This window comes from Poromitra crassiceps (assembly GCF_964638095.1).
Source record: "Poromitra crassiceps genome assembly, contig: HAP1_SCAFFOLD_372, whole genome shotgun sequence".
Lineage (NCBI taxonomy): Eukaryota > Metazoa > Chordata > Actinopteri > Beryciformes > Melamphaidae > Poromitra > Poromitra crassiceps.
Genome location: NW_028152032.1, coordinates 3300 through 30269, shown reverse-complemented (window position 1 = coordinate 30269; position 26970 = coordinate 3300). Strand labels below are relative to the sequence as shown.

Sequence of the window (26970 nt, the reverse complement as noted above, 5' to 3'; positions counted from 1 at the left end):
AGCAGGGACAGAAATCTGCAGCCTTCATGGTGCTTTGTTAAAGTGGGAGATTTTATTAGGCCAGTATATTCAAGTTCATTGCTCTCCTTCATAATTTTTAAGGGTCTGGAAAAGAGTCAGTTGTAAAAGTGGGGCCTTTCACTAGCAGCAATATGGTACAATGATCTAGGATCTTTGCAGAGTTCTCGCATTAGAACCAAACCTTGCCTTTCGATAGAGTGTTAGACCTTACGGGGCAAATGTATCATTCTGTTTATACCGTGACCTTCATTACCTCTGTCTCCCTTCAAAGCATGTCAAAGGCCCCCGCGACCGACAGAGACACGGCGGCTGTGGAAACTTTCAAAGTGACAGATCCTATTATGATGAAAATGTCTGGCGGAGACAGGCAGGGTGGGACTAAACTCATCAATGGCTGAGCGATTAGAATAGAGGAAACGTTACAGATAGTGCGGCAGCTTGCTAATGGACCCTGTAATGAGTCAGATGTGACCTAGAGCTATGTGGCAGCTATTATAACACACGAACACTGGGGGAACGCAATGCCACTCACCCCACCTGCCAGAGAGATGAGTGTCTACTGTCTACCGCAGCACAGCGGGGATTTACTGAGCACCGGCGATGCACAGAAACGCACCGAAACAGACACGCAACCACACATAGGTGCACGCACAGAGACGCAGAGGCACACACACATACACACACAGACACACACACACACACACACACACACACACACACACATACTGTAGCGACGCACACACAGACACACACTTGTCTCTTATGCATGATTAGATTCATAAAGCACAGTCCCCCATCCATCCTCTTCATTGACTCTGCAGCCCTCTACTGAAGCCAAACTCTTAGTGATGGTTCGTATTCATCAGGGGATGAATAGACATCATAGAAGAAGACAGACAGAAAGAGAGAGAGAGAGAGAGAGAGAGAGAGAGAGAGACAGAGAAAGAGAGAGAGTGTGTGTAAAAGGGTGAATGAGAGAGTGCAAGGTAAGGGATAAGTAAGAAAGAAGGAAAAAGAAAGGAGCAGAGATGCACAATATGGATTTTCTTTCCCGCCGATACGATCACGATAATTACCTGTTTCTCATATCGGTTATCTTCTCCGATATCGAGAAGATAACCGATAATTTCACATTTTCGTATTTAAAAAATAAGTTGATAACAGTTTATGGACACCTGCACGGCGCAAACAGGAGCCCGGCCATTCACACCAGAAGCACTCTGTTTTGCTTTGCGCCGGTCACAACTTGTACTAACTTCCTGTTCCTGCCTGGTTGCACACAATCGCTCGTGGCTCGTGTCAAAAATAGACCAGACGCATAAACTATCGCTGCAGGCGGCAAACTGCCCGCACTGTGCCGCGGCCGGTGTGACCGGTCTAATGTGTTTACAAGGACGCCGAAATGAACCTGCCTGCGCTTCCAGACGCTCCGCGTCACTTCCGCGTCGCGGTGTGTTTGCGCCGTGAGGGTAAGAAAGCTGTAGTGAGCAAAGATGGATGATTTAGCTCTGGCCTAACCAAATCTAACTGACATCAGTTAGATTTGTGTGTTAAGGACGGCACGGTGGCTCAGTGGTTAACGCTGTTGCCTCACAGCAAGAAGGTGCCGGGTTCGAACCCCGGTCCGTCCCAGGTCCTTTCTGTGTGGAGTTTGCATGTTCTCCCCGTGTCCGTGTGGGTTTTCTCCGGGTGCTCCGGTTTCCTCCCACCATCAAGAAAAACATGTATGTTAGGGTTACTCCTGTCAGTGCCCCTGGCCAAGGTACTGGCAAAAAGAACTGGAGTTGGTCCCCGGGCGCTGCACAGTGGCTGCCCACTGCTCCTAGTTCTAGGAAGGTTCCTAGTAGAGGATGGGTCAAATGCAGAGGGTGAATTTCCCCAAGGGGATAAATAAAGTATATTTTTTTTTTTTTTTTTTTATCACTATTGTGAACACAACAAAAACAAAGAACAGTTCTGACTCTTCAAATGTTCATTTCTGTTTTCTAGTAAAGTATAAAAAAAACTTCACAAACATACTATGGCTTTTATAGAGCATTTTGCCTAAGAATTCAAATTAAATGAATGCAAATGAATGCTTTGCAATAATCTGTCAAATCAGACATATCAATGTCTCATTCATGTCAATCGGAACTGTCAACAGGTTATTAGTTATTAGTAAGGTGCATCACTCAATATAAAAATAAGGATTGCTTACTGCTAGTCTGCAGATAAAACACAATGACAAAAGGCATAGTAGAAGAGTGGCCCCTAGAGTGTCATTTAAAGGTACTACATGTAATTCTGCAGAGAGATTGAGTCAACAGGGTTCTCATTCCCAGGTCGTCAAATACTGACGCACCAACCCAACACATTAGTATTTGACGGCTTGGGAAAATGAGAACCGTGTTGACACAATCTTAAGCATGTAGTACCTTTAAAGGTATCCAAAGGAGTTTTCCTTGTAAACAACTCATTTTGTATAGATAATACTATTATAGCCTATATTTATCCACTATAATAATGCCCATACCGCTAATAGCCGATAAATGTAAATTTCCCATTTGGTAATTTATCGAGCATCCCTAGAAAGGAGGATTAAGAATGAGGATGTAGAGCAGTGATCCTCACTATTTCTTCAATGAGAGCCGCACTGGCAGGACAAAGTCAATAGGAGAGCCACTTTTACCGCAAAACACCAAAAGCCACCCCAACCAAGCACATCTGCCTACCATTTTTTTGTTTTCCACACACACACACACACACACACACACACACACACACACACACACACACACACACACACACACACACACACACACACACACACACACACACACACACACACACACACATACATATATATATACCAGTTTCCCCTAGAAAATCTTTCAGGCCTGGAGGGATTTCGAAACGTACCTCGACCGCAACGCTGGGGGCCGTCGCTGGGGGCCGTCGCTGGCGACGCTGAAGTTTTAGCTAACCTGTTCACATCTATGTTCGCAATGGCATCCCAAGTATCATCATACTATTATGGGATGCGATGCGAACAGTTGTATTATGCGATGTGCGTTTCCCAGGCAACGACACACGTTGACACGTTTTGGAACAGCGCTGCACGCTGGCACAATACTCCTAAAAGCAAAATGCTTATTGTTTTGAATGATTTGGCACCTTCTATTACTGTCAACACCAGTATTGTTTTTTTTTTCTTTTTCTTTTGCAATTTCTTAGAGCCGCCAACTAAAGCTTCGAGAGCCGCCAGCGTCTCGCGAGCCGCGCAATGAGGAACTAGGATGTAGAGGGAGAAAGTGGAAACACAAGCCCACGGTGAGTGGAGGATTAAGAATGAGGATGTTGAGGGAGAAAGTGGAAAAACTAGCTCACGCTGAGTGGAGGATTAAGAAGAAAATGGCCTGCTGAATGTTTCAACATTTACTGCTGGCCAGTCTGGTCGACTACATCCAGCGCTGCCTCGCTCCCCTGTACACCAAGATGACATCACTGCACCCATAAATGCTGCATTTCAAGCTTGCTATCTAACAGATGAAGAGATGCCTTATCATGTCAATGCCAAGTAGACACAGTCCAAACAAGCTTCCCACTGACATCTAGAGTTTGTGTGGGCGCACGATGCACGCGTGTGCATGTGTGTGCGCGTTGCGTATTTGACAGCTAACAAGCTTCAATTCCTGTGCGCTACAGAGGAGAAATAGGCTGTCAGTTTCCTCCTTATTGTTCTTCCATCTGTACTCAAGCGGTAGTGTTTAATTGGGCTCTCTTCTTTTTAAGTGAGCAAATGACCTGGTAGGATGAGGGAAGAGGTAGAATCCCTCCATCCTGCATGAATGGTTAAACTCTCATTGAAAGGCTGTTTACTTAGACGCCAGGTTAGAAGCAGGTGGAAGAGGTGAGAGGTGCTGCTGCTCCCTAAAGCTGCTAAGTGACAGGTCATTTCTTTGAAGGTTCCAGAAGGACTTATGCAAGTGGCCAACCCAGAATAAAACTTCAACATTGTACGTGCCTCACTGCAAACCAGAGATATGTACAATATCAACATGAATTTGAAAGAAAACATCTGCAAAATAAGTTTGTAAAACGTGGCATTTTACATTTCTGCAAACCTACAATCTCAACATAAATTTTAAACAAAACGGCGGTTAATTTGAAAACCTCGCTGCCTTTCCGTTAAAGTTTAACACAAATACAACATCGGTTCAAGACGTGACTTTACTATGACCATTTGCTGACATAAAAACATAATCTTAGGGATGGTGATTTTGAGGAAAACATATTTAGAGTGGTACTGTAACCGATTACAAGGTGTTTAATTTGACATGGTACATACGTAGCCATGATTTAACTCACAATGGACCCATTTCACAGCAACTGTTTTGAGGTGGTAAAAGCAGGAAGTAAAGCAACTGTAGCTAATACCATTAATTATGCTTCCATTCTGTTTAGGCGTTCCAGTGCCAGGTGCCCTCATTAATGCTAATGATTACACCTGCATTACTTCCTGCTTTACCACCTCAAAAGGTTGCTTTGAAATGAGCCTATCCACCTTATTTTTGAATGCCCCACTGTAAAAAAGAATTGTGGGTACAAGGTCCGGTTTAACGTGACTTATTGTTGCAGCTTGCCATTTCCTTTGTTATACTCGGCTGCAGACCCGAATTATAAACCGGAAACTGGAGTACGTTATAAAAGTTATAAATATAGTCACGTTATAAACAACTAACCAACGCTGGGGGTCCGTATGGAAACAGTGTTACTCGAAATGGTTAAAGGTTAAATCAATTTGGTCATTCAGTGGCGTTTTTCTGCCATGTAAAGTAACTATTACGCTAGCCGCTAGCATTAGCCACAGTAGCCGACTACCCACAATGCATTACGTTATCCCAGCACCCGAACGACACGGCTGTAGAGCAGAATGGCTCTGCTGTAAAATCCTCATAGATGTTTTTTTTTGTCAAGTTAAAACCATAGACTGTAAAACAGTCTATTACACCGAAAGCGGAAGAAGCACCCATCAGGCATCATGGCAGCTAGAAATAAGGTGGATTGGGCCGGCTATTTACAGCCCACTTCCCATCATGTTTGCAAAGTCAATAATACCTAACCCAGTGAGCACCAACCGGGATTCAGCTTTGATTTCTAGTAGAAAATATTCGTTCTGACGTCCTCTTTTCAACCAGCTAAAATGCGGTTAACATCAACGTGTCACAAAAATAAATCCTTTTGATATTTGTTTAGTTGTAGCTTGAAAGAGAGACGATATTGATTAGTGTGAAGTGAACTGAAGGTATTTCTACAAAGTCATATTGCACTGGGGCCTGGCACAGGGACCTGGAGACTGACATCAAGCACAGTGGGCTGACATGGAAACAGCTGGAAAGGCAAGCCCAGGACAGAAGAACTCTTACGCCTTGACATTGTAACCGGCCAATCAGGAACGCCACTGGGAAAACAGTAATGGCTGCCTCCATAGCTCTCCAGCTCGAGCAGTAACGTCAACATTTGTTGAGTTTAAACAGCCATAAGTGCAGTTATTGCAGAAATAAGCTCAATAACAACAATTAAACAAGAACAGGAGTATGCAACAGCGGAGTTTCTTGGGGAATAACAGTATTTTGCAGTTCTTCGCAGTGGATTTGGATTTGACTGGAGCTAACGCTGATTGGCTGAAGGACTGGTTACTTCCACCCACTGAAATGGTTTTAACCAGGCTAGAAGACTGGCAAACTGTTGTCAATGGCCTGTGCTCCATGAAAAAGGAGCAATAGGCATAAGTACATGTAAGTAATATTGCACTGGTTGGCGAAATGTGGAAACTACAAAAATATGTAATTTCAACGCATTTAATGTTTAATTTAAAATGACAAATATGGAACTAACGCAGCTGTGTGCTGTCAAGAAGCTTCCAGGACACTGAAATGGGAGCACTCCCTATACATTAATGTGTAAAATAATAACAAATACAGTATCTGCGTTACAGCTTACTGCTGTAATGCGGAAGTGGCAAGTCAGCTTCACTGCAACTGACACATGACTTGAGGATTATATACCACTCTGAAACACAGCACATCCTGGTGGCCGAATGGTTAAGCTGCATGCTTCATAGTCAGAGGTTCCGTGGTTCGAACCCGGCTGTCAGAAAAACATACATATCAGCCCATCAGATCAACGTGGGCTCGACCTCCAGGACCAACATGAATTAGACCTCTGATAGATGTCAGGATGTTTATTGGGCTTACTCACCACCATGCTATTTCAATAGCAGACTCTGTGACCTGCATAACGTTGATACACGTATCTAGAAACGTCATATGCAACGGATTCTGGTTCAGAAATGTTCATATGGTTTAGGTATCTGTGGATTTTGGTTCAGAAATGTTCATATGGTTTACGTATCCGTGGATTTTGGTTAAGAAATGTTCATATGGTTTACGTATCCGTGGATTTTGGTTAAGAAATGTTCATATGGTTTACGTATCCGTGGATTTTGGTTAAGAAATGTTCATATGGTTTACGTATCCGTGGATTTTGGTTAAGAAATGTTCATATGGTTTACGTATCCGTGGATTGCAGAAACATTCAATGCTCATATTTGATTCTGGCGAGCAGGCTGAGGTGCCACATGTCTCTCCAGCCAGCTGGCACCTGACCGCCCACGGGCTCCCTCTCTTTGAGTTACATTATGCAAACATATTGCACAGGCACACACACCCACACACCCACAAATGTAAGCACTTGTACACAGCCAGATCCACATACTCACGGACACTTTTAATTACCCACCCCATTGATTTAAACTCAGTTAATTTGCTTTCCGATTGCTTTGGTGCTACTGCCACTGCTCTCCAGCACTTCTCATCGCCTACATAATGAATGAACATGGGACTCTTTGCTAGGAAACGCTACTATGGCAGAAAATGCAGTTTCCATGTTTGAACTTTGGGCACACCCCACCGCTCCAGAGACTGGATGAGTCCGTCACGAACTCCGTCACCTAGAGACCACAGTCTCATCCGCACAGCTGCCTGTCTTTGAAGAAAGATCAACTGACACCACGGCTAAAATACGTCTTTTTGTATTATTGAGCACGGTATAGCATGCAGGAGAATCAAGGTAAAACTTCTAGCCACGAGGGTGAACAGCAATAACTCCATTGAGCTACATGCTCCCCTATTTTTAGGACCTCTGTGATTATGATGACTGACTGTGTGAGTTCTGGCAGCCGGCACTTTGTCACTCACAGTGTGTACTGAGTGCTGCTGTGTATTTGGTAGCAGTGCTGAAGCAGGCATTTTATTTTAGACAACTTCCCTTCGTTGTGTAACGCTCACGGGATTATATTGGGAGACATCAATACTGTGTGAATCTTAAATACCATGCTCTATCATAGTTTAGCACTGACAAAGGTGACAATGTCTCACATGCACAAACAGGCAGGCACTACGTATTTCTAATCTTGCATCACCGCAATCAACAAAACAGTCCTGATTCCCACTCAAATATTCACCAGCCTCTCACAGGAATACAAGTCTCACTGCTTGATTCATCAGAAACAAACTGGCCCTTTCCCTGGAGGGAATTGTCCAAGTGTTGTTCAATGTTGCCTTCACACATGTCTCTGTGCAGTTCCTTGAATCCTACAAAACCTACTATTCATCCAATGCCTTCTTTTGCTGAGCTGCAGATCACTCCTCTCAGCACTGGGCTTGGGCTCTGTCTGACACAGACTCTGAAGCTCATCCACCCACAGAGACTACATCCGCATGGCAGCGGACCACAGGAGGAGGCTGGGAGAGATCAAACGTGACATGACATCCATTTGAGAAGTTAAACTTGCACTAAGAGGGCTCTTTTCTGCCAGGAAAGTTCCTCAACCTATCTCTCCACCCCTCAGGGACGAAGATAAGTGCAGCATCCATGAGGCAAAGCAGGGGAGTGGTAACGTTAGTGAACAGATTTCATGTGCATGCAGAAATGATGGCATAGATGCAAAATCCCTAGGCCTATTGATTATTTTGTTTAACGTGGAGACTGACCATCATTAAACAAAATAGCTTTATGCTATTTAATATAGCCTAAATAACCTATTACAGAGAACATTTCACAATGCCTTCATTTTATAATTACCAATAATCAAAAAGTCTGATTAGGCTACCTAAAACAACCCTGAAAATACAATGCCTGCAACCTAACTGCTTTGAAACCGACCCATACACTACTGCATGCACCATCTCATTTACTGTACTTTAATAACATTAGACAACAAGACTCCAAAGCTGCATTATGTGCATAAAGGTTAATAGGAAAGAGAGGGCTTTACCTTCTTCAGAGCTGACATTCTAGGTGGATCCTCCTCCTCCAAAGCCTGTTCACATGCTGAGGTCCCAAGCCAAGTTTGGAGGGTGCGCAAATCAACTCAGCGCGGTGCTGTTTAGTATTCTCATCTCGCTTCCAACCAGTCCTACAGCTGGTTCGGTTTGCGCATGCCCAAAGTGGTAGTCGTTACGGCATTCAAACACAGGGGGAGCTCTAGCCCTGATACATGCCGTTATTTTGTATGGGGAGAATGGCGTACCAAACTCCATTAAAATTCTACCGGTTGTATGCCCCATGAAATATGACCGAGTATCATTTACGAATACGCTAGGACAATTCTTCAATTCAGCTTTCATAAAACACACCCGGAACCAATTTGCTTCGATAACATTTAAACTTTTAGAACCTGGAAATACACTGTGGTGGTGAGCAGTAAAAATTGAAATTATAGTGAAGCTAAATTAACATTAGATCTGTTTCGTAGATTATGTATGCCGATTTGAAGAAGGGGTAGCCTACTAATGATTAAAAAAAATATTGCTGTTTTTGTGGGGTATAACGTTATACATTTACCGACAAGCAAGTACACATTAAATTGTCAGGTGTTTGAATGCGGTTTGGTGTAACATCGTGTCACGCATCGTGGTTCCTTTTTGCTCTGCTGTGCTGTCAGTAGCTATTTGGGTCTGGGACCAGTGGGACGTGGTCTGGGATGGGACAAGGCTGCTTTAGGACCTAAAGACAATATTGTGATTTGTACGGATTTGAAAATCGTAGCTGACTAACGCTATTTTTTGCAGCAGCAGTTTTTGCAAATCGTTCTTGCCATAGCCTACATAATGCTTCGGCGCGAGTTAGCGTACTAGCTAAGCTAGCATGTTAGCGAACATGACATAGGCTTAAGCTAGCTTGTTAGCTAACTAGCCACCATTCTCATCCTGATGTGCTTGTTCCTCGTTTCTTGGCAAGCGAAATATGGCGACATGACGCATAGGAAACAAGGTGAGCACCATGATCCAATCCAACTTTGCCAAGCTAATATAACAAATCGAGCATGCAAAGTATTAGATACACGGCTAGGCTAGATAGCTGGCTAAGTTTTGCGGCTCGCCAGACGCCAGTTCAAGTCTCGCGTGGATATGATGTAAACAAATACACGTGTTAGATACCGTCTGTCAGAATGATGCACTGTTGGGACTGTCTCCTTGGCGTAGCGTGTGAAAAACAGTTGGCTTAACAGCTAATACCTTGGTTCGATTTCCCCTACAGCCATATGAGATGTCAGGCTGCAGGGGGAGGTAGCGTAGTGTGACTATACAGTACTACCTGGGTATTGCGAGCACGCTTGAGAGTCCCTTTTAAAAAGAAAAGAATGATACTCTTCCCGCTGTGCTACTTTCTGTCCTAATAGGTAAGTTAGACCTCGTGTGTGGGGTTTCTCTGCTTTAATACAGTACAGTATAGCTCCATGTTATCTCTTTCTCCATGAGAGATTATTGCAACTCCATGTCGATTTCTGCCAGCTTGATAGGATACCCTACTTTATTGATCCCGCCAGAGCACCTAAGGCGTATAAAGACAGTAACATACACCAATGAACACTATCGATCTACATACAAGTAATAAACTGGAACGACCGCAACGCGGACTTATGCCTCCGCCATTAGTTCATTCTGGAGTCCAAATCGCCATTTGAGGCAAATTGGAAGAGATTCCGTCAAGGCGCTCCTGTGATGTTGCGTTACAGAGCTTGGAAATTGGGTGTGTGAGAGGTCACAGTGACCTTGAACTTTGACCACCAAAATGTAATCAGTTCATCCTTGAGTCCAAGTCGATGTTTGAGACAAGTTTGATTAAATTCCGTCAAGGCATTCCTGAGATATCGCGTTAACAAGCTTGAAAATGGCGTTCGAGAGCTCACCTTGACCTTTGACCTTTGACCACCAAAATCTAATCAGATCATCCTCGAGTCCAAGTCGATGTTTGAGACAAGTTTGATTAAATTCCGTCAAGGCATTCCTGAGATATCACGTTAACAAGCTTGAAAATGGCGTTTGAGAGGTCACAGTGACCTTGACCTTTGACTTTTGACCACCAAAATCGAATCAGTTCATCCTTGAGTCTAAGTAGATGTTTGAGGCAAATTTGATGAAATTCCGTCAAGGTATTATTCATGAGATATCGCGTTAAGAAGCTGGAAAATGGCGTTTGAGAGGTCACAGTGACCTTGACCTTTTACCACCAAAATCTAATCAGTTCATCCTTGAGTCCAAGTCGATGTTTGAGACAAGTTTGATTACATTTCGTCAAGGCATTCCTGAGATATCGCGTTAACAAGCTTGAAAATGGCGTTCGAGAGGTCACAGTGACCTTGACCTTTGACCACCAAAATCTAATCAGTTCATCCTTGAGTCCAAGTCGATGTTTGAGACAAGTTTGATTAAATTCCGTCAAGGCATTCCTGAGATATCGCGTTAACAAGCTTGAAAATGGCGTTCGAGAGGTCACAGTGACCTTGACCTTTGACCTTTGACCACCAAAATCTAATCAGATCATCCTTGAGTCTAAGTCGATGTTTGAGGCAAATTTGATGAAATTCCGTCCAGGCGTTCCTCAGATATCGCGTTAACGAACATCGTACGGACGGACGGACGTACGTACGGACGGACGTACGGACGGACGTACGGACGGACGGACAACTCGGATCCATAATGCCTCCGGCCTGGCTATCGCCGGCGGAGGCATAAAAATAGGCAAAAAATACAAGAATGCCAAAAACAGCTCTAGAAGAGTAATGACGTATGTGGATGAATATGTGCTGCTATGTTGTCCTGCTTCAAATTGCCTTCCCTGGCAATAAATTATTGGTCGACTCATAATAATGCCACTGCAAGTATAATTCCAAATATGCCACGCTACTAGTATTATGAAGACAATGTGTGTACATATGACATGACCCACTCATGCAGCATCTGTTTAAACTTTTATACTGTAACTGGTTTGCATGTTATTCATTTGTCTTCTTACTGTACATCAAAATACACCATAGGCACTGACTAATAGCTGTGCAAATTAATTTAAAAAGTTCACACTTCATTGAGTCACAGTGTTACACCCAATGTACACCAGATGCATTACGGCTCCATGCGGATCTGGTAAAACTGCCAGAACAGACTCTTGCCCATGTTAATAGATAGGTAGTCTCGCTGGCCAGCCTCCCCTCCCTACCGTGAGAGTCGTCTGGCTACACGGAAACAGGCAACTGGGATAAGCCCTCCCCTGCTCTACAGCTGCTCCCCATTGGAGCGACTGTTGCAGTCGCTGCCAGATGTCCACTCCCGGCTTATTACAAGCTCTGTCATTGGCTCCGACCATGTCAATCAGAGTGGCGTCCGCTCCCTCCTCCCTGTGTGTCACTGTAAATAAATAGTGCCCTGCCGCCTCAGTGAAAACAACAACGCTAACTAGCTAGCAAGCTAACGGCAGAAACCTACATGCTAGCTCATTGCTACAATGTGAAAATGGCAAGTTGGATTGTTGGAAACTATGTTCCAAGGGCACTGCCTCTAAGCGTCGCCCATCGCAATTCCACAATGGAGACCTGCCCCACCAGACTCATCTCACGGTAGGGAGGGGAGGCTGGCCAGCGAGACTAATAGATAGGCAATACATGCCGTACGGGAAAAATATGCACCTGTTCTATCTTTGTCGGATCCTGCATGCGTCTGACGGATTATATGAGTGTGGGTCTGTTCGCAGCCGTACCGGAGCCGTACCACATCTGTTCCGGAGCTGGTGGAAATTAGCCCTTAAACTGCCAGATTTCAGTATTAAGATTCAGATTAAAGTTTTCACCCATACAGAGAAAGTCACATATCTGAAAACCGCATGTACAGTATGTAATTTAGGAGTAAGGAGTAAGTGTTTGCCGGCTACAGAAAGGTCACTACAGAAAGGTACTAACTAATATTTGTTTCATTTAGTGTTTCAATCCAAGGTGCTCCAGAAGCTTTACCCTACAGATCCCAAACAGGACAAGGAACCCAGCCCACTGTGCATTGTTGAGACCCTGGCCAAAAAAACATCTGTGAAAAGGAAAGTGTCCCAAGATGCTGCCATTGGTAAGTTCATACTCATACGTTGTCCGTGGCAGCTAGACAGTCAGTACACCAGCCGCGACGACCCAACGCTCCGTCATATTTTTGGGGTGCTGCATGAAAGCCTCGCGGCAGGCTCGCCGGTAGGGGCTGCATTGTGTTGACAGTACTGGCAGCAGCCCAAGGGCTTGCCCAGGGCAGGGTGGAGCGGGATTCAATCCACCGACCTCCCGCTTCCAAAGCGCATGCACTAACCACTATGAAAGAAAGCTTTGCCAAGAGAGCAGAACTAAGCTCTCTTGACATAGTGGTTAGCAGTGTTTCCCCTACCATACTACAGGCGTGGCGGGCCCGCCAGGCCAGAAAAAGAATTGAAAAAAAAAAAAAAAAAATGCTCTCCCCAAAATTTCAATAAACCTTTATGGCATATTATTACAATACAGCAATACAGGTGTTGACAGTGTTGACAGTAATATAAGATGCCAAATCATTCAAAACAATAAGCGTTTTGCTTTAGGAGCATTGTGCCAGCGTGCAGCGCTGTTCCAAAACATGTCAACGTGTCGTTGCCTGTGAAACGCACATCCCATAATACAACTGTTCGCATCGCATCCCATAATAGTATGATGATACTTGGGATGCCATTGCGAACATAGATGCGAACAGCTTAGCTAAAAGTGTGGCGTCGCCAGCGAGGGCCCCCACCATTGTGGTCGAGGTACATTTCGAAATCCCTCCAGGCCTGAAAAAACTTCTAGGGGAAACACTGGTTAGCATACAGGTACATGTAATGTGGAAGCGGGAGGTCGGTGGATCGAATCCCACTCCACCCCTGGGCAAGCCCTCAACATGGGTTGCTGCCAGTGCTGTCAACACAACGCAGGTTACACTGGCCTACGCGCTACCCACGGTGAGGGCTTTCACATCTAAGTATAAATTAAGCTTCAACTTTCCAGTGCCTGCTACTTGCATTGACAGATCAATTATCTATTGTACTATGGAACACACTGTCCCTCCTCCATCCTCACACTGATAAACATTACTTTTTGGTGTAAAATGAAACAAATTTGGGGTTTTGATTATTCCCTCAAAACACACTCTCATACCAACACACCGTCGTACACATGCTCCAAAATGAGCCCCCCCCCCCACTTCAGGATGTGGTTCATAACCCTCCTTTATTTGCTCCCTCTGTCTCAGGTGATGAAGGGGCGGCACAGAGCGCAGCCCATCTGGGCAGGCGGGTGTACACGGCCCCGCCTCCCCCCGCAGGCTACGAGACAGGTGCGGAGGGATCCGTCACACTCTCCCAGCCAGCAAGCATAAATAGTGCTGAGGACCCAGCTGGTAAGAGGGCCATAATCTGACATTTATGGACTTTGTCTGTGTGCGCCGTAAAGCTAGGAGAGATTTACTGCGTGGGCTTTCTCCAGGTTGACTGGAACTAGATTGTCTTTGCCACTCTAGTTAAGGGAAACGGACAATGACAATTATTTGTGCTCCTGACCCGAGAAGAGAAACTGACTGCAGCACAGATTAGGGCTGCACAATTAATTGAATTGAAATCGCAATATGGCCATGTGCAATATCCAAATGCCCCCCCTTCTCCCAAGTGAAAATGAAATGCAAAACTTAGCATTCCCGCTCAAACTCAGTGGTCAGACTGTGATGACCTGTCCTGGCTCCTGACACATTGTACATCTCTCTCTTCATCCATGCTGCCCCCCGACCATATCTGCTTTACCTCAGTGAAATGGGAGGAAAATGCTGGCTCCATCAGGACCTGCAGCACTTGGTAGGATGCAGGACATGGTTAAGTTTAATCAAGTCCACTCGCTCTAACCACACCTTTATTTGAACATAGTTTTGAATGATTGTCTGCAAATTGCAGTACAAAGTGCTGTTTGAGGTCAACTCAGGCTGGGCTTCCTAAAAGCTTGGTAATGAAACCATCAATAAAACATAACTTTATAAAAAATAACGTCTGAATTTGCGGCGGTATAGTCAAACGATTCAAATTTTCTGAGTGAGTATTTTATAGCACTTAAACTGCACAACCTCCATGGCCTGAACACAGTCTTTGGATAGTGAAATATTAAAACCTCTTCCACACCGACATGTTGCTTTGGTTGGAGGCTTCAGTGAGTTCTTGAAGGTTTTGGTAGGTCCTGGCCCATGATTTGTGGGCTGATTCTGCGTTTCCGGACCAACTGTGTGTGCCACCTTTTTTATTTTATTTTTTATTTTTTTGCGGGGGGGGGGGGGGCTGTTGCTCAGGTTCTTTAAATTGTCATGCAAAGACATGATATATTTACTGACTCATAGGAATAGACTACGTGACAACCAGGAATAGACTAGTGACCACTGGAGAGACAGTTGACAGCCGGAACAGGTACGGCACCCGGGAGCAGTATGGGTTAGCTCCCCAGCCTGCGTCTTCCGTGAGGAAGAAGCCCAACAATTCACGAGAGGCCTTCTAGGAGGGCCATTCAAGCCGCAAGTGGAGTCTGCAGTTCCACCAATTACTGGTACTGCATGGTATCCACCAAGATACCATCACATCGGAATGAGATGTTTGGAGCGGGGGAGTCTGGTGCAGCGCACAGGTCCTAGACCTGGTGAGACGAGGGAGGAGCCCGGCCGGGTGGCAACCCACAGAGCCCGGCCCCTCTACGTACCAGAGCCCCCCCCCCCGGTCCCGGCAGAGTAGTTCCGGAGCAGCGGATTGAGTGGCCCTGACCACGTGACCACCTTCGACCCTTCCTAGAGGGCTGACCGTGGGTAGCTACTGGGACGTAAGTTGGGGCTTGGCCAGCCCCGGCTGGGTCACCTGGGCGAGGGTGTATGATGTTGCGAGACCCGAAACATCCTATGACCCCAGGGTACATCACTGAGGATACGTCCCAGTTGCATCCATGCGATGTTTTCTCTTTATACTCTCCATTTATTTTAGTTGCCTCTAAATCCCTTGATATCTGCTGTGTGACAGATGTGGCTATTGAAGAAGTAGTATGCTCAGGAGCTTAGAGGATTTCTCTCCTATTGCACACAGAGTGACACATAGACTTGCAACTCTGCTCTATTTTTAATTAACCATCACAGGAAGGAAGGAATACAAATCACTATAAATATTACATCTTTGGAAATGCTCTGGGAAAAAATATGGCTCGGCACACTCGCATGACAGGAGAAAGGACAGAGCATCTGCTTGCAAGGCTACAGTATTTTACCATATAAATAAAACGTTCAAATAACACTTTTGCTCAATTGTTGCTCGTATGGTCCACTAAGTGATTTTGTTATCATTATAAACCAGCTTAGGCTCAAATTAGCTGTCATTCCTCTAAAATTGCTATTCAGTGTTGTGGTTGTTGTTGCACTGCGACTTCCTCAGCTACATTATGTTCTGGCTGCTGGCCAGCCCATCGCTTGCTAGTGTGAGCGTGTCATGAAGAATTAGATGGGGAGTTAGTTCCTTTGACCAGAGGTTCTCAAATGTTTTTCAGCCAAGGACCCCTTACAAGATAGAAAATATACCGGGGACCCCCTCATTCTGATTTTGGGCTAAGCTTAATTGTTTCCACGGTAACGTGCTTGACTTTTAATTTGATCGGTTTGTTATTAGAATGTAATCCATGAACCATTTTAGATTTAAAGCATAAACTATTTTCGTTGAACTATGAAGATTTTGCAATTTTATTATTATTATTTTTTTTTATTATATTACATTTACATTACGTCATTTAGCAGACGCTTTTGTTTTGTCCAAAGCGATATCACAATTTGTCAACAGTACAGAAAACCACTATGCAACACAATCAATGACAGCTAGGATATTTTGATAGACTAGCACCATGTAGGAAGTAGTTTGAGAAGGAATAAGTAACATGTAGCATTTTATTTTTTAATTAAAAAAAAGAAAAAAAATTACCTGAAAACTTTTCGTGGACCCCCTGGCAAAGTGCCGCGGACCCCCATTTGAGAACCACTGCCTTTGACTGCTCAGTAAGGCCTCGGAGTTCTTTGAGAGAGGGGAGGTGGAGGGAGGGAGCAGCAAAGTAAGGCCTGGGAGTTCTTAGAGAGAGGGGAGGTGGAGGGAGGGAGCAGCTCAGTAAGGCCTCAGAGTTCTTAGAGAGAGGGGAGGTGGGGGGAGGGAGCAGCTCAGTAAGGCCTCTGAGTTCTTAGAGAGAGGGGAGGTGGAGGGAGGGAGCAGCTCAGTAAGGCCTCTGAGTTCTTAGAGAGAGCGGAGGTGGAGGGAGGGAGCAGCTCAGTAAGGCATGGGAGTTCTTAGAGAGAGGGGAGGTGGAGGGAGGGAGCAACTCAGTAAGGCCTCAGAGTTCTTATGCCTGGTTCAGACTACATGAATTCAGCCCGATATTAGACCGATTTGGTCGTGCGCGACAGATTTTCAGCGTCGGGCCCGAATATGACCGTCGGGGACGACGATCGGCCGTCTTCACCTCTTGTAGTGTGACATAATCAAAGACCAGCGTCGGGACCAGTCGGGACGTCTAGGACGCCTCACGACGCCCCGACGAAAAGACTGGCATGTCAGTCTTTTGGACATGGTTTCGCCTAGTGTGACACCCCGGAAGACAGGTATCAGGTCCTGGGGAGACCGCTCCCCGCTCGATACAGATTTCACCCGCTCGCACTCACCGCTCCGCTCCGCTCAAAAGAATAAAAGAGATAAAAAGGCCAGGGTGTTTTAATTTGCGTTTAAACGCCTGGGCAATGGGCATTGCTCACTACAAATAACATGAGCTCAGCAGAGTCGGCTGCATTTTCGTTTCTCTTCCTTCTCGTCTCACAGCAGCTGGCAAGAAAATGGTGGGCGTGCACATGAAGTAGGTTGGAGGCTGGAGCGGACATCACAGTGCATCACAGTAGAGCCTGTCACTCATCCAAATAACGTTAATTCTGCAAGGGATATATATAGCACCTGGATTACATACATGTTTCACATAGGGTTGTGTTTGGATTTCAATGTTTTATTTTGCCCAATATTGAAATGTTTTACAATTGCATGTTGTGCTAACATAAACATTATTTCTATCTACCACTTTAGCCTATTTAGGCTGATTTGGTTGCTATTTCTTGTCTATGTAGTGGCCTCAATGCATGCTGGGAGATTTCGTTCACAGGTCCGCCTCCCCGACGACCTGTGAACTCGCTGACGACAGCAGACGACGTGATGACGGTGGCATACGATGCTCTGTCGGTGTTAAGCGAGAATACACTTGTAGTGTGGCCAGTCTCCCGACCAAGACATGTCACGAATTTATGGCAGTATGATGGCCTCGTCTGACATGGTGACATCGTGAACGACAAAAAATATCGTGTAGTCTGATCCTGGCATTAGAGGGAGGTGGAGGGAGGGAGCAGCTCAGTAAGGCCCTGGAGTTCTTAGAGAGAGGGGAGGTGGAGGGAGGGAGCAGCTCAGTAAAGCTTCTGGCATACTCTTTGCGCCCAGCCAAGCGCATAGGGCGCACGGCGATTATGACGTCATCGCACGGGGCGTGTCGGGGGGCGAGGCCTGAGCGCAGCGCGGCGCGTCCATGGAGATTTTTCTATCAGCGCGTCGGGTTTTGCTGCCTGTGCCTGTGAGATCTCCGTGGTAGGCTATCAGCGGATATCTGCTGTGATTGAGTCCTCACCGTTGTAAAGTCGCCTTCAAAGCATGATGTTCGATTATAACGAACTAGTTGTGTGGCTTAGCCTTCCCAAATGTTGAGGGTCGTTTTTTAGAATGTAATATATAGAATTGGGAACGTTAGATTCAATTTCATTCAGACTGCCTGGTACTGATCGCCGCCATTTCTGGAGCACTCACTATGTTCTGTTTTGGGCCGCGCAGAGTGCGCGCGCCCTCCGTGGAGCCCCGCCTCCAGCGCGTGCGCGAAGAGTATGCCAGAAGCTTTAGGCCCTGGAGTTCTTAGAGAGAGGGGAGGTGGAGGGAGGGAGCAGCTCAGTAAGGCATGGGAGTTCTTAGAGAGAGGGGAGGTGGAGGGAGGGAGCAGCTCAGTAAGGCCTGGGAGTTCTTAGAGAGAGGGGAGGTGGAGGGAGTGAGCAGCTCAGTAAGGCCTCAGAGTTCTTAGAGAGAGGGGATGTGGGAGTGAGCAGCTCAGTAAGGCCTCAGAGTTCTTAGAGAGAGGGGATGTGGGAGTGAGCAGCTCAGTAAGGCCCTGGAGTTCTTAGAGAGGGGGGAGGTGGAGGGAGGGAGCAGCTCAGTAAGGCCCTGGAGTTCTTAGAGAGAGAGGAGGGGGAGGGAGGGAACAGTTCAGTAAGGCCTCAGAGTTCTTAGAGAGAGGGGAGGTGGAGGGAGGGAGCAGCTCAGTAAGGCCTCAGAGTTCTTATAGAGAGGGGAGGTGGAGCGAGGGAGCAGCTCAGTAAGGCCTCAGAGTTCTTCGAGAGAGGGGAGGTGGAGGGAGGGAGCAGCTCAGTAAGTGCACGAGGGGGGTGCACGATATGCCGGGGCATCTCTGTAGCACCACAATGCTGCATTATACGGACAGATATTGCGATATGTGATATATGATTTTAGTTGGAATGGTAATTTTTGTATTTAATTTAATTTAATTTACTTTTTAATTTAATTTGAATTTTTTTGACTGGCAAGGAGGTGCGCGCCGCTGTCAAAGAGTGGGAACGTATGGCTTATTTTATCAGAAATGGCTAAAAATAGTAGCGTTGTGTGGTTGCATAGCAGCCATATTTTACAAAAACGAGGTGAATGACAATTCACTGGTACTCTATAGGCTTATTTGAGCCGAAATTGCTAAAAATAGTATGTGGTTGCATAGTGGCCACTTTTATTTTGAAGGCTAAACGTCCAAACCGGAACTCTTATATTTGGTCATTGAACGGAGCTTTAGCGATCTCTCTCTTTCAAGATTCAAGATATTGGTCACTCCATTGTACAATTATGCACGTGTGAAACTATTGTGCTGGGGGGCTCCATTACAAGACATAGGTAGGTACAAAGTCACAACAATTATTATCATTATTTTCAGTCTCTTTCGCTATGAACAGCCCTGGGCGGAAACAGGCAACCGGCAGCTGGAAACAGGGAGGGAGGGTGTCATGGAAGCACCCACTGTCTCCCCAAGAAACTCGTGAATAGCACCACAATGCTTCATTTAATGTTATGTTGTGACACATTTTACCTTGATCAAATCATTGCAGGCTCCTGCCATTTGGATATTGCACTTGGCCATATTTCGATTTGATTAATTGTGCAGCCCTATTGTGTGTGTGTGTGTGTGTGTGTGTGTGTGTGTGTGTGTGTGTGTGTGTGCGTGCTCCTGCATATGCCTTTATTTATTGATCTCACTGTGTGTGTATTGTTGGATCTGATGTGAGTCTCTGTCAAATTACTCATATGCTACATCACAGAAATGTGTCGCTCCAATGATAGGCTGTTCGGGGCAGAAGGGAACTGGTGGGAATAGCGTCATTCTCCCACATGCTACGTCCTGCCGGTGAAGCTCCCCGCTGTCAGGTGAAAAGAAGCGGCTGGCAACTGCACATGTAGGAGGAGGAAGCATGTGTGTGTCTACAGCTCTCCCCAGATCGGCATAGTGGGTGGGGCAGCAGAGGGAATTGACCAAGTACAATTGGGGAGAAAATGGGGGGAAATCAGAAAAACATAATAAGGTGATCAAGAGCTTACTTTCTCATTGCCCCACAGAAGAGAGCACCCCCGAGAGCAGCGAGGAAGTCGACGGAGAGACAGAGGCAGAAGAACAGAAAAGAAGAAGACGAAGACGGAAGAGGAAAGTAGCCCTTCATGAACATCCAGTGAAAGAGGGAGAAGCTCCAGCGAGCGAGGCCGGTGCGGGTCAGAGTCAGGCCCAGGCGGGTGAGGGAGGAGAGCACCTCAGCAGGAACAAGAGGAGGAAGCTGAAGAAGAAACGCCACAAAGAGAAGCTGCTCTCCATGGGTCTGGTGCCCCGGGCCACTGCCCTGGACTTCACCTACCACAGAGAGGGGGCTGAGCAGGAGGACGACGACGAGAGCCGAGCTGCTGAGGTGTCGGACTTTCTCAGGACCACCATGGAAATCTACATGTCAGATCGTGAGTGTTGAGAATAGGGTGCTTGCCTTTTATGACCAGCAGTGGGCGTGCGCTCTGCGCTAAAGCTTGTAACTAATAATATTGGCTTTTTCTAAAGGAGTTTCACATTGGCTGCTGCATGATGATTGTGGAACCTCGTCTGTCAGGGTGACTAGGGTGACACCTCATCTGTCAGGGCGACTAGGGTGACACCTCGTCTGTCAGGGCGACTAGGGTGACACCTCGTCTGTCAGGGTGACACCTCATCTGTCAGGGCAACACCTCATCTGTCAGGGCGAAAAGGGTGACACCTCATCTGTCAGGGCAACACCTCATCTGTCAGGGCGACTAGGGTGACACCTCATCTGTCAGGGCGACTAGGGTGACACCTTGTCTGTCAGGGCGACACCTTATTTGTCAGGGCGACTAGGGTCACACCTCGTCTGTCAGGGTGACTAGGGTGACACCTCATCTGTCAGGGTGACTAGGGTGACACCTCGTCTGTAAGGGTGACTAGGGTGACACCTCATCTGTCAGGGCAACACCTCATCTGTCAGGGTGAAAAGGGTGACACCTCATCTGTCAGGGCGACTAGGGTGACACCTCATCTGTCAGGGCGACTAGGGTGACACCTTGTCTGTCAGGGCGACACCTTATTTGTCAGGGCGACTAGGGTCACACCTCGTCTGTCAGGGTGACTAGGGTGACACCTCATCTGTCAGGGTGACTAGGGTGACACCTCGTCTGTAAGGGTGACTAGGGTGACACCTCGTCTGTCAGGGTGACACCTCGTCTGTCAGGGTGACTAGGTTGACATTGATATATTGAAAGAGCAACCGATATTGAAATTCAGCGTCAGCAATGTTCGCCAAGGCCTTTGGACTGCTTCATTATTCTCAAGCTTGATGGTCCGGCGTGCAGCTCCCCGTAAATGTGACGCAGCTGACATGAACAGAGCAAGTATATACTATAAAATGTAGATCGAGAGATAACAGGAGACAATGAAAGCTACAGTATTACCAACTATGTACTACATTCTCTACTTGGGCTAACTTCTAGTCATTGAAATCCTAGTGAAATCCCATAATTTAGTAATTTTGCTGGGGACTCCCCTGTGACACCCTTGTCAAGCTGACGTTCGAGTATATACAGTACATAGGTCTAGCTGCCGTCGGCAAGGCCCCAAGTTGCGGCTGACGTAGCTAGTTTCCAGCTTGAGTCAAGTCATCTGGTATGTCATGAATAATCCTCATTCTGATTGACTGGCTGACTAATTGTCCACCTGGCTGCTTCCTCCAGTTTATTGGTTTCAGGGATTAATTCTCCTTTCTAGCAACGGTGTGTTATGGGAGCACAAAATACCTCTTTCTGGTTCCTCCTCTACACACAGGACTGTTCATAAATACCACTGTTTTCCATACAGTGTCAATATTTGGGTGGTCTACCCACTAGGTAAATTAACCTGTAAATCTTTGTTTTAGGTTCATGCCATGATGCATGAAGCTGGCGGTTCTCGTCACTGTCAACAATCAAGATTGTTTGCTCTGCTGACAAGTGCTAAAAGCGAGTTTCGTGAACTACAATGACCATAATTCAGACGCTTTTATCCAAAGCGACACGTTTAGGTTCATAATAGGCTACTGTTAACGTTTATCTGTGAGCTCTTCATCAGCATTGTAGGCTAATTTACGACCATCCTGCCTCGCTAAATTGTTGCTGTTATTTTAATTTGTATGCAGTGACGCAGCTTGTGGGAAAACAAAAGCGTGAGTCATAAATATCAAAAGGTGTAATTTATCACGGAGAACACGTAAAACATGCAAAACAACGCTGCGCCAATTACCTACTTTACGGAGGACTTTACACCTAGTAAGACGTAGGTGTAAAATTTAAGTTCTAACTTATGCCTACGTTGTAACTATTTCACTTGGTGCAACCCAAATATTTTTAGTAGTGCGTAAACTCGGACTTAGTGAGACTTTACGCTCAAACTAGCTTACGTTTCAACTTAGGCACAGCTGGTGCAACCCACTGCTGTGCTCCTTTGAATTGTGGTGCGTCTGTGTTTGTGCCCACACAAACTGAATGGAGAGCCTTGATACTCAGTAGCCATTGGCAACAGCTGTTGTGTGCGCTTAGGTAAAGCATACTGTAAGGTGATGAGGTTTTATGAGTGTTACAATTATTATGTTGGGTGCAATTCTAATCGTAATAGTAACTTGGATGTTTTATCAACTGCAGATACCGGTACAATACATTCCTCACAGATACAATCGTGAGATGTGACGTTGATGCCTTTGTGTGTGTCCTTCAGGCTCCAGGTCGCATGTAGACAGGCTTGCTCTCCTGTCTGTGGCAGTGGATGACCTGCTGAGCAGCATGGCCAGTGGCGGTGTGCCCACCTCTGTCCTGAGGCAGCTCCATAGTCTCAAGGCCTTCGTGCAACAAAAACAGACGGACAGACTGGCCAAGGCTCTGCAAGAGCTCCCCCACACCACCTCCATGTCTCCAGGTCAGTCATGCATCAGCCAATCCACCATCAAACCGTTGTGCTTCCCAGTAGAAAACAGTGCGTGGTCCTCTCCCTTGTCAAGGGTTAGGCGTCCCACAGGTCATGGAATCTCTGGAATATCATGGGATTTAAAGAGGTGTATTCCTGACTTGAGTTCTTTAAGGTGATAAATGCTTAGTACTGTCTATTATTGAGAGATGCTCCCACAAGAGACTGATTGTCCTACACCTGTGAACACAGGGATAGAGGGGGTGGAAAGGGTGGAGCATTGTCTATTTCAGATCACTGTAGCAGAAATGCTGTAAAACACTTGACGGAGATCCAGTGGGACCGAAACGTGATTATCAATAAATGGTGATGCTGAGCAAGAGCAGTGTGCGGGATCTTCCTTCTTCAAGACTCAAGTGATACTTTCCAACGCACCTGCACCAGAAAGAATTGGATGTGCGAATATTTCCATTGAAAATGACGGGAATTTGACAAAATCTCTGGGCAAATCAGGGAATATTGTTTCACACTGTATTAGATGGTGTACAGTATACACATATGTGCCCATCCCTGTCCATACTAGCCTCTTCTTGCTGGGATCTGCCCAAGGCATCACACCTGGCGTGTCAACACTTGCCTGTGTCTGTCCATACTTGCCAACCATTCTATACTTTCTTACACCATCATTGTCATTCAGTTGAGTACACCTGCTCGTACCTGCTCGTACCTGCCTTCTTCAGCCTTCACTTGTACATACCTGCCCATAATTGCCAATGCTAGAGCCACTCTGGTCCATATTAGCTCTCTCACGCACAGCTGACCTCCATCATGAGGTACCCAACATGCCTCAACTTGTCCATCTTGCCTTCACCCCATCCACAGCCTAACAATCTCAAGAGTCCCCAGAGACGCTCATTCACCTAGGGGCACACGGAAGAGCTGCCGTCTAGTAGCACACTGTGGAATCAGTGAAGGAGGAGGCCTTTGTTTGTGTGTGTGTGTGTGTGTGTGTGTGTGTGTGTGTGTGTGTGTGTGTGTGTGTGTGTGTGTGTTAGAGATGTAAAGGTATGAAAATGTAACATCGCGATTATCGTGACCAAAATTATCACGGTTATCGTATTATCACGGTATTCGTAAAAAATTGCTGAAATTTTTCAAAAAGTACTGAGACTCCCTGAAATCATTTTACATTTTATATTGAAAACTCAGACCCAAAAAGGATTGATACACTCACTGAAATCATTTCTCCAAGGCTGCACGTTTGCATCTGGGAGACTGTTGCCAACTTTGGTTGATGATGGACAGTATTTGTATTTGTATTTGTATTTATTTAGCACATATAAAAAATAATCGGTATACAAAGACACCATCAAATGCAATTTAAATAAAAGAAAACATGCAAGGAGATTCCAAAAAGCCCTCAAGTGTCTTGACAAGAGGCATCCCCCAAAATATTTTAGAGGCAAAAAAAAGCATAGCTTAAAAACATAAATGAGAACACGCACACAGACACACATGCACGCACACACACGCACACACGCACACACACACACACACACACACACACACACACACACACACACACACACACACACACACACACACACACACACCCACACACACACACACACACACACACACATATAAGGACATCACAGTAGAGATTAAAACAAACAAAATAAGTAAAATGTTAGCAAAAACAGTATTTACCATGTTTTTCAAAGCACTGTAATCACGGTACCACGGTTTTAATGATAATGAAAATTTGAAACGGTACGGTTATCGTAAGGAATTTTATTGCGGTTATCATTAAAACCGGTTATCTTTACATTGTGTGTGTGTGTGTGTGTGTGTGTGTGTGTGTGTGTGTGTGTGTACGTACATTTGCATGGTTGGCTGGCTGGCTCCATAATAGGATCAGCTGGGACTTTGCTTTGTGTTTAGTAGGTATGTGTGTGTGTGGGTCAGAGAGAGAGTGAAAGAGAGACAGAGCAGCCAAGTAGGTGTCCACAAAGTGATCCTCGTCTCCCTCTGTCCCCGTCGCCAAGACGACACCGCGTAAAGACCAGTATGCTCCCTGTCCCCCTCCATCCACCTGCTCCACAGCTGCTTGAAAGCTTTTCCACCGCCCACCCTGTTGTATGAGTCATGCATTCATTCACTGTTTATAAATGCATCGCAACTCCGCCAGCAGATCATATCGCAGAAGCAAAATATTTATGCAAAAGCAAAACTCCCTGGGAATCAATCTGTGCAGTGTTTAAAGAAAGGAAGATTTATTTCAGTCATCCCCTCTTTGCTATGTTGACATATTCGCGGGGAGCCGTGATATTTGTCATACGTCCTCTCACTTAGTTATGAATTGCTGCAATGCAAATTTTTGTTCAACATCAGTCTTGTTAAAGCGGCATTCTGCTGTTTGTATTGGATCCAGCCGTTTCCCTGTGAACACCCACTGCTGCCACTGAGGCACATAAGTCCATGTATTTCTGGCCGAGCCTGTTTTCAAGGTCCTTCGCGTCTTTTTCACAGTTCACTGAAGCTTGCCTCAACTCTTGTCGATCCTCACAGTAGGAATCAATTGACCACGGGTGCAGGTCTAAAGATTGCCTTCTAACTGATTTTGCTGCTGTGAGCAGCCCGTGAGCATGAAACCCGTGAGCATGAAGGATGCTGGCTTGCCTGCCCCGCTTTTGTGCTCCGTTTGATTTTGCGTATAGATCTGGTGAACAGGGAGCTGCTTGTCATTCATAATCGGTGAAAGAGAACAATCTGCCTGTGGAAGAGACAGATGTGTTAGGATGGCTGTCTACATGCATAGAGGTAGGAAGCAGATATCAATATTGGCAGGAGATTTTGATTTATTATGCTCAGAATTTTAGCAGCAAATTGGTTTGTCTCATTGGCAAAACACTCACTGTTCTTCAGGTATTGTGCTGTCAGCATCCTCAAGTGTGAAACTGAAACCTAGCTCTCTGTCTCTTTGTTTTTCCAGAGGAGACCGCTGCAGTCACTTCACTGTTCCAATACTGGATCACAGATATTCTCCCCATGCAGGGAGACGCAGCGACAGGGCCATCCACAACACAGCCGCAGAACTGTCAATCAGACTGAAGCAGCACTGCTTCTGAAGGATTTTATCAACCTCACATCATCACTTCAGACAAGAACATTGACTTATGCATTCTTATACATTTCCACATACATTTTATAACCTCCAGGCAGTAATTGATGTGCTGAGCACATTTTTTGATAAATAAATATATTTTACTTTTGATCCGTGCTTTTGTCCAATACATTTTCATGCTTAATTGTACAAGTAGAAACAAAGCCAGTTCATCTTCTGCTGGTGATTTATTTTGAAATTTTATTTATTTTTTGAGCTGGTGAAATCATTGCTCCGACCATGAGTAAGCTTTGATGTTGTCGTTATGGACCGAGCTGCTGCTTGCCTCCCATTGCTACAGTTGTTTTTCATGTTCATATGGCGCAAACGGCTAATTTGTTATTAGAATCACACTCTTCCTTGAACCCATAATTGGCAGAAAGAGAAATGTCAGGTCTGCTGGAGCTCCCATCTCGCTTGCAGATGTCATGACATTTAAAACCACCAGGCTAACACAATAGCTCCTTATCCAAACTCAAATCGATTTTTGACCAAGCTGACATACCCTGTGCCTCTTTAAATCTGCTCCTATTTCTCCTATTTCACCTAATTGCACTGGATACTTGGTTTGAATTGTAGTTTTTATGTAGACAGTGCCAATGAGTTGACATTAGCACATTGTCTAAAGAGGGCAATTCATTAGCACACAACTTCCTACACTAACTACAACAGTCTGATCAGCACTCTGACATACAGTACAACTATATACAAGTGGAACTTAATGTCATACACTACAATACAATACAAGTGGAAGAAAGTTAGGACGAGAGAGTGGCAGTTAGACAGTTTGATTTAGTCTGCAGGTTGGGAGCCAAGG

The 26970-nt window shown here is 45.6% G+C and overlaps 1 protein-coding gene across 2 annotated transcripts; it reads left to right on the top strand.

Moving 5' to 3' along the window:
- The first annotated feature begins 9054 nt into the window (after positions 1-9054).
- LOC310770783 (uncharacterized protein) lies at positions 9055-26182 on the top strand. 2 transcript variants are annotated; one of them, XM_083663490.1, is made up of 6 exons: positions 9055-9336; positions 12318-12455; positions 13632-13778; positions 20125-20508; positions 22802-22999; positions 25983-26182. In XM_083663490.1, exons 1-6 carry the CDS (start codon positions 9276-9278, stop codon positions 26099-26101), a joined length of 1047 nt encoding a protein of 348 aa, XP_083519616.1. In that variant the 5' UTR covers positions 9055-9275; the 3' UTR covers positions 26102-26182. The 2 variants fall into 2 exon arrangements, with proteins under 2 accessions (XP_083519616.1, XP_083519615.1); XM_083663489.1 differs by having other exon boundaries at positions 20122-20508.
- Positions 26183-26970: the final 788 nt, after the last annotated feature.

Coding starts and splice junctions, on each gene's coding strand:
- LOC310770783 (XM_083663489.1), top strand. CDS start 9,276: ATGTGCTTGTTCCTCGTTTCTTGGCAAGCGAAATATGGCGACATGACG. Junction 20,509..22,801: donor GGAAATCTACATGTCAGATC/GTGAGTGTTGAG, acceptor TGTGTCCTTCAG/GCTCCAGGTCGCATGTAGAC. Junction 23,000..25,982: donor CACCACCTCCATGTCTCCAG/GTCAGTCATGCA, acceptor TTGTTTTTCCAG/AGGAGACCGCTGCAGTCACT.